Source organism: Ipomoea triloba, chromosome 4 (genome assembly GCF_003576645.1).
Source record: "Ipomoea triloba cultivar NCNSP0323 chromosome 4, ASM357664v1".
Taxonomy (NCBI): Eukaryota; Viridiplantae; Streptophyta; class Magnoliopsida; order Solanales; family Convolvulaceae; genus Ipomoea; species Ipomoea triloba.
The window spans coordinates 28961762-28970718 of NC_044919.1; the positions used below are offsets into that span (position 1 = coordinate 28961762).

An 8957-nucleotide genomic window follows, 5' to 3' on the forward strand; every position below is an offset into this window, starting at 1 on the left:
TTTTCTTGATATATCTTGATCTTCTAGTCCATTATTTCTTTGTACTCATGTTCAACATGCATGCATATGTATCAAGTACTATAACCTGTATCGATTATATTTTATATAATTAGGTATATATGTCATAGATAATCATATTTAATACTATCCACTACATATAAAAATATCTTAATTAATCATGAGTGTAATGGAAGCGACCACGTCTCTTGAAATACTAGAGAACATATATAATATTATTATTCTAAATGCAAGCACATACATGTAACTATTCATATTATGACATTTTACACAACATACATTCTTTAATTTAATATAAAAAAAAAACAATCTATCTAATAGTGCGGACTCGTTCAAATTAAGAAAACCTATATGCGACAGTTCCCTTCGAGAGTCAAACTTAAAATATTGTAATTACTAAACTAAATGTGAAATCATATTCGAGTTGTCCTAAAAATTGAATATGCTATCTTAGTTTCTCTCAACATAATTATCACCCAAAAGAAGGGGATTAATGAAGGAATATAATAGATTGAGATCAGCTCCTTAATTGCATGGAATCAATGCTAGCTTTTTGGATTCGTTAGGTTTAATTAGCTTTAAGAGAAATGATTAACCCCTAATTATCATGGAGTGGATATGATTAATGCATAGTATCCATCCATCATTAACTCAAGATGCATGTGGAGAGTGAATCTTCCCAAGTCACAAAAATTCTCATGGTTCCACCACTATCACCAAGTTGAGATATAATTGATACTATATTCGTACCCATCACATATTCACATTCACATAAAAAGCAACTTCAACACAACAAAAATACAGTCCATCTGTACTCAAAAAAAAAAAAAAATACAGTCGATCTCAACTCAAATATTTACCTTTAATAATTTCTACAAAAGAAAAATAATTTAAGAATTACTCTTTCCTCAAAACTCAAAATTATCAAGGACTCAATCACTAACAAGATGATCGTCCGTGAACAACATTCAATCCTATATATTCTCGGGAATCTCGGCACTAGTTAGCTAGCTACCCATTCCTACTACATACAAACTAGTTCAACAATAGTATAACACCAATGATAAGTATTCAAATCGAAACCCTAATTTAACTTCACACACACACACAAAAAACAATAATAATAATACAAAACTAAAGAGTAGAAGTTTGACTCCTACTTAATTAACTGTCACACTCCATTTCGATAAAAAAGAGTCGATGTAAAATTGTATCATTGACCGGGTTGACTCGTTACTATCAGGCTGATTTCGGGCCGGCGAATCCCGGGCGCGCATGCATGCAGGCCGACGTGCGTACGTTTCCATGAACGTGCATGAGCATGGATCGAGCTAGCCAGGCCACTGTGGCTATGGAGCATGAGGAAACAAATATATACGAAGTGAAGATGCATGAAGGGCAGGCAGGGAGAGAGGAGGCACGTGCAAGTCGCGTGTTAGAAGGGGCGCACTGTGGCAAGTTGAAATGGTGGGCGCAACGAGAATTAGAATCAAAGCCCGCAGCCACCAAAAGATTTTCTTTCGAATCGTAATCTTTTCTTCTATGGTATGCAGAATCTCCATTATATTTGCGGGCTTTGCGGCCCGCGGCCCGAATTCTACTCCCACATCTTCATTTTTATCCTATCCTATGATAGTTTTAGTATATATATGATTATTCTCGTATTAAGGAAATTAACATTATAACTTCATATATGAAATCATACTATAATTGGCCCACTGCATTTTTGTGGAAAGCAAACCAATATTCTCCATTATTATTTTTTTATTAAACCACCGCCTATTCTCTTGCTCTATTCAGCCATTCAAAATTTTTTGTCCATCTATATGGGTAGTGGTATTACACCGTCTAATTTAACTAGTGATTAGAAATAGCAATAAGCGTTCCGAAAGGGATGATCATGGGTGAAGCCTGCGTTTTAGTTAAACCCATTACATTGTTGCTATGTTTGGCAAACCTAGCTGAAAAGGTAGCTGAAAGCTGAAAAGCTATACGCTCGAAGCTGAAATCTGAAGAGCTGTTATGCTTAAAAGTGTTTGGTAAAATTAGCTTTTTAATAAGCTGATAAATATAAAAAGACTAAAAAGGACATCTGCATACAATTTAAATAATTTTAAATTTAAATAGGTTTGTTTATATATTAAAATATAAAATAATGAAATCAATATATTTTTTTATATAAAATAAGAACATATATTTGAAAATATATAAAATAAAAAAATATTTATAATTCATAAGATTAGTTCATACAAAAATTAATGTTCAAACATAAATATCAAACTGAAATTACAACCAAACATAATGAAACGAAAATGTCAAAAGGGTTTTAATTGAGGGGGGGGGGGGTAAAGGATTTCATTTATTTAAAATAATAAGGATAAAGATGGGAAAAAGTTAATAAGATACTAGCTTATTTTGAAAAGCTACCCCAAGTAGCGTTTCAAAATAAGCTCTTATTTTAAGCTACTAACTTATTTGAAGAACATTACCAAACAGAGCTTATAGCTTATTAGTAGCTTAAAATAAACTATAAGCTCCTAAATAAGCTCTGCCAAACAGAGCCCGTGTCTTTCTAATGTAGTGTGTCCTTCGTCAGCCAATAATAACAACAACAATGATAATAATAAATTACCATGAACATTTTTGAAATTATCAAAATTTAGTTAAAAATCTAATTTAATTTATGACTGCAAATCATAAAGTGATTGAAAATTCTAAAGTTTTCCACTAGTATCATATGTTGACTAAGAGATGTTAGGGAATAATTAACGGTGATAGCTATAAATATAGGGGTGTCCATGCGGGCTGATTCATTTATCCAACTACAGTTTTTTCACGGGTCGGCCCACGAGCTATGATTATGCAACTCTAACCCGTCTCATGCAAGCTGACGGGTCCCGTAAGCCTAACTTCAAAAATTAAAAAATATTATATTATTATTCTATATTCAAATGATTTAACCTAAATAATATTATTTTTTGTGTTTAAAATTTAAAAAATATTAAAATAAAAGAAGCACCACGTTGAGAACTATATTTATATAAATGAATAACTACACACTAAAAGTCTAAAACTACTACTAGTCATGCACAATTTAGACTAAAAGTGCAAATTTATTAAAAAAAATCAATATTAATTAATTTGAACACATAAAAATAGTGGGAAAAGTATATATCATGTGACCATAATAAATCCATAATATATATACCCTTCATAGTCCATTCACATATTATCAGACCTTTTTCCACCGTACGTTCACAAGATTCTATTCAAATCTGACCATCAGAATATATACATATCCCCTGCAACTTGCCCATGGTATGTGGAGCAAAACAGTATCTTTGTTCTTCAAAAGTGAATTCGACAGTTGTAGGGTAAGAATCTATTATTTCCTTATTTTCCAAAATTATAGTAATGGTTCAAAAAATCGCTAACCGCTCAAGAGATACCTAGTCTCTAGGCGTCTGTGTATTTTTTTTATCTTTTATTTTTTTAAAAATTTATTTAAGTATTTTTAATTTTTTAAAGACTAATAATTATGAACTATATAATACTTTAATAGTTAATACTAAAATATTAAATATTAACCTAAAAAATCTAAGTTTGAACAATTTATGGTTATTTCGTTCAAAATGATATTTTTAGTGAAATAACTCCTTAAGAAAAAATTTGCCTAGGCCATCGATTAAGGTGATACTACACTAGGCGGTCGGCAGGCGGTGATTAATCGGCGCCTATGCAGGATTTTTGCAACGATTATAGTATTTAAAACATGTATCATTTCCATTTTATTAAGTCATTATCTCACAGCATTCTTAATAATAACTTCTAACAACAAGGTGAGTTGGATCCCTACCACGAATATTAAAGGTTTGAGTTGGACTCTTTGTACATAGAATATTACATGTTAAATTTTGAAACTCATGGAGGAGAGGTATATAAGATTCACGATATAGTCTTACAAAGTTAAGAAACCTGAATTATTAAAATTAAAAAAATAGTCAAATAAGTCCCTAAACTTACTTAAAAAGTTAATTAGCCCTCTAAACTTTTAAAAAGTACAATTACACCCTTTAACATGTTATATTGAGGCAATGAAGTCGAAAAACCGGTAAAATGACATGCTATTACAGGTCATTAGGGTTCCAACATCAATTTTATCCATCTCCAGCGACGATCGAACCGTCGCCAGTTGCTGTCTACCAGAGAACTAGTTGCATTTTCTAGTGGAAGGCGACCATGGTTGCCTTCTCCAATGGAAGGTGACCAGTTGGTTTCTTTCCCCGACAGAAGGCAACCACAGCTACCTACTATGAGATGAGAAAGTGATCAGTTAGTTGCTCTGCTGGGGAAGGTGGCCAGTTGGTCACTTTCTCCATAGAAGGTGACCAACTGGTTTCCTTTTCTAAGATGAGAAGGAGATCATGGCCGCCTTAATATTCGCTAGATAAGGCGACCAACTGGTTGCCTTCTTTGGTAAACTACGATCGATGACTATTCGGTTGTTGCTGGCCATTGAATTGTTGCTGAAGATGGATAAAATTGATGCTGGAACTTTAATGACCATTAATAGCATGTCATTTACCGATGTTCGACCGCCGTTGGTCACTAGAGATGGATAAGATTGACATTGAAACTCTAATGACCTATAATAGCATGTCATTTACTGGTTTTTGGATTTGATTGTCTCAATATAACATGTTAAAGGGTGTAATTGCAGTTTTTAAAAGTTTATTAGGAGGCTAATAAACTTTTCATCATCTCATGTAAAGTTTAAGAATTTATTTGAGTGAAACAACTATATTAATTCAATGCTAATTATACAAGAGCCAATGAAATAACTATGTCGGTCCAATATAATGCTATAGGATGAGGAAGAGGCCAAAGATGGTAGCTAGCAATTTTGGGCATCTAAAATAAAGCACTTCAATCCATCTTTTGAATGTTCTTGTTTGAAAAAATGGTCTCCACCTTGAATGATGACTTCATTGGTAGCAATGCAAATTGCTTTATCCGAATCTTACATTCTACGATTGTGAAGTAAAATAAAATTTTAACCCTTTTTAAAATAACGGTTGAGTTGTGCCCTGTGCCCGGGACCTGTTTCCTTTTATAAATAGAAATAGCATGCCTAGACCATGCACCCCAATCCAAGGAAGTAGCCTATATATATCCACTCAACTTCCCATCTTCATTCTCATCATCATATCAAGATCAAACCCTACCATCGGCTTCAAATCGGCCCGATTTGATCCGGTGGTAGGTTCTGATACATATACACATACACGTGTAATACAGTCTGGTGGCCGGAATCTGATCTAAATGGATAAGGTGCGGAGGTTAACGGCCGATAACGGCGTCCTGATCTTCAGCAAAACCACGTGTTGCCTCTGCTACGCGGTGGACATCCTGTTCCAGGAACTCCGGGTGGAGCCGCGCGTGCACAACATCGACCTCGATCCCGACGGCAAGGAAATCGAGAAGGCCCTGCTGGCCATGGGCTGCGCTAATGCGGTGGTCCCGGCCGTCTTCATTGGCGGCAAGCTCGTGGGCTCCACCAACGAGGTCATGTCTCTCCACCTCAGCGGCTCCCTCCTCCAACTCCTCAAACCTTATCAGCTCCTCCACCATTAGCCTCAGCTCCTAGCTGCGCTAGCTTCAACTCAGCCGCCGCCGCCATCTATCCTGTCCTAGAAGTTCCGACAATAAACAAACTGAATCCATATATATATATATATACATATATAGAACAGGAGTTGTGTCAGCTAACTTATGTTTTTTTTTTTAATATATATAAAAAAATTATTTTAAAAATAATAAACAGAAAAAAAAAAGGCTATAAAAATCTACAACTAGTAGCTAGAAATGATAGAATTTGAATGGTTCTATGTATCTATATATATATATATTCATCATCCATGCATGTCACCCTATATATATAAAGTAGAGATACCAATAAATGCAAGAAAATTAAAGTGTGTCGTTTTATTTATTATTATATAATTTCTAATGCAGTTTATACATAAATAAATTGTATTTTGCAAATTCCATGAACTAATATTGTATTTCTTGATTTTTTTTAATTTTTTTCTACACAAATCTAGTTCAAGTTAGATAATACACGCATGCATAAACGGTGAACAAGTATGAATTGTTGTTTTTATACTTACGTACTTCACGTCAAGTCGATCATATATATAAGAAAATTATGGGATCCAGTTAAAGTTCAAGTGAATTACAAAATTAGTCTCAACTCTCAACTTAGGATCGAAATACATATACTGAAAAAATTAAAAAGCATTCTGGATAAACTTGATTAATTTGTACCAAATTAGTGGATGCGGGTGGCAATTATTCTGCATGATCTATACTTTAATTTAGTCATCCTTATCGATCATTGCTAGCTTGATATATATAGTAAAAAAGAATTAACACTCTCTAAATTAAGCATCTGACATTAAAAAAAAAAAATAGTGTGATTTACATCTTATGTCATGATTTGTGAGTTATCATACATAAGCTAAGCAAGTTTTATCCAAATCAATGCACACTTGAATAATCGTTGCGAGTTTTCCTTGTCACACAAAATAATAATAATAATAATAATAATAATAACCGCAAAAATAATAATAATAATGGCTGGCACAGTAAGCAAAAGTCTAGCCTATATGTTCAGCTGAGTTATCACTTACTATGATTTACATCCTCCCATATACTAGGTTGGGTCGGGGCGTGGAGCCCTTGAGGTTGAGGATACAACCTTTTAGGAAGAAAATAATAATAATAATAATAATAATAATAATAATAATAATAATATTATTATTATTATTATTATTATTATTATTATTAAGCAATCTGAATTATTAATCATGTTTTTGACCAACTCATACAGTTGGGATATGTTAAAAGAGGGAATACGATTCTGCCACGATTTGAGATTTCAAAATTAAAGTAGTTCTGCATGATCAATACAACTTGGCTAGATGCATATATGATTCTCTCTTGGTGTATCTATGAATATATATACATTTACAAATATGTAGTTACTTAGACTTTAATTAGTTGAGACAAAATACATTTAGAGTATGCAAAAAAAAAAGGGTAAAAAGAATATTTTCTCCTTTTATATGGTCAACTATTCTAGTTAGTTATTTATCTTCATATGCGCATAGAATATCAGGGTAATGTAGAAAAAAAAAATCAAGAATTATTTTTCCTCTTTAATGGATGTTGACAGGGTGAACAAGGTGAGGAGAATAGCTTGGTGTTGTATATGTCTCACATGTACCGGGGAGGATAGGTGTTGCGACTATGTAAATCTTGTCTTCCTTATTTTCTGTCATTGTTTTTTATTCTTGTTCTCGTTTATCTCAATATATGGTTTTCTCAGTTTCTGAAATTGTCAGCATGAGTTGTTGCTAGTGGTTTGTATATGTGGGTGCAAGTTACCTTTTCTAGCTTCAAAATTGTCCAAACTGTTGATGTGAGAGTCTTATGATTTTGACTAAGAAAGAAATGGATATGATGGTGTTGGTGTATTAGAATTTGGGCAGGGATTGGTAGAAGGGATGAGCTGAGCTATTGAGTGCTCGTTCGGTTTGGCATATCTATCTACTATACTAATCTACCTACTATATACTAATAAGAGCCAAAGAGAGTTAGGCCTAAAATGGGTATAAAAAATGGCCGTCAAATTATTTAATCAAATGAATGGTTCAGATTGTTTAGATTTATATTTTTCCGTGAGGTTTCACATTCCTAATGGAATTTAAAAATAATTTGAAGCTAATTATATTAACTACTTGGGGATTGACGGACAAAGAGAGTACTCAAATAACCCAACAAATTTCAGCGGGATACAACAAAAAATTATACATGTGCATTTCTTTAATTTAAAATTATGTGTCTACAGTGTCTTTATTTATAAAAAAAAATATTCATTATCAATAAATTAAATAAGAAAAATAATTGCATTAGTTATATTGTCTTTATTTTCTCTAATGCAAAGATTATGTACATTCAAATTCATCAATTGATATTCATTACATTGTCAATTATATTCTTTTTACACTATCTAGTAATTAAACATCAAAGTTATAATACAAAATGATGTTATATATTTATTTACCAAGTATTTTATTAATACCATGAAAAAAATTTAGAATAGTTTGAAACCAATCATATTAACTACTTGGGGAATTTGTTGACAATGAAACTACTCAAATAACCCATTACTCAACAAATTGAAGCGAGAAACTACCTTTTAATATCTTTGAAATACATCATATTTAAAATTTTCAAATATTTATTAATTTATTTAATCTTTTTCATTAAACTAGGGATTTCTTTATCCACAATAACTCATTCAACAATAATGGTTGAACCAAATGAACCCCGAGCAGAACACCTAAAGGAAAGTCCATAGCTTCTATATCATAATCTCATTGCATGACTATGCTATCAATCGTAACCCAATTGCAAATAACACACTACTTACCAACAAAAAGAAAGAGGACAAATAGTAAAGATGAAGACAATGACAATGTTACTCAAAAAAGAATTAAGAATACTTAGAAAAATTCAAACCAAAAGTAGTATTTATTTAGACTATCATTTTTAGACCAAGTATTTAGATTATCGATTTTACAAAGTTGCAAACATTTATTTTAGTGACAATTATAATGAATTTCATATATTAACTTGGATTCATATACTTTGAGTTACATATTCAAATAAACAAATTCGACATTAAATTACCTATGTATAAACTTCTCCTATATAATCTTGCATTGATATACTTTCAAATATTTATTTAAATATAAACATTGGGCATTAACCCATTCGCGCAATTCACGTATATAATCTTGCATTGATATACTTTCAAATATTTATTTAAATATAAACATTGGGCATTAACCCATTCGCGCAATTCACGTATA

General features: G+C 32.1%; 1 protein-coding gene across 1 annotated transcript; it reads left to right on the forward strand.

Annotated features, from left to right (window-relative positions):
* The first annotated feature begins 5150 nt into the window (after positions 1–5150).
* LOC116016289 (glutaredoxin-C14-like) lies at positions 5151–6072 on the forward strand. The gene has a single exon (XM_031256480.1). It carries the CDS (start codon positions 5341–5343, stop codon positions 5650–5652), a length of 312 nt encoding a protein of 103 aa, XP_031112340.1. The 5' UTR covers positions 5151–5340; the 3' UTR covers positions 5653–6072.
* Positions 6073–8957: the final 2885 nt, after the last annotated feature.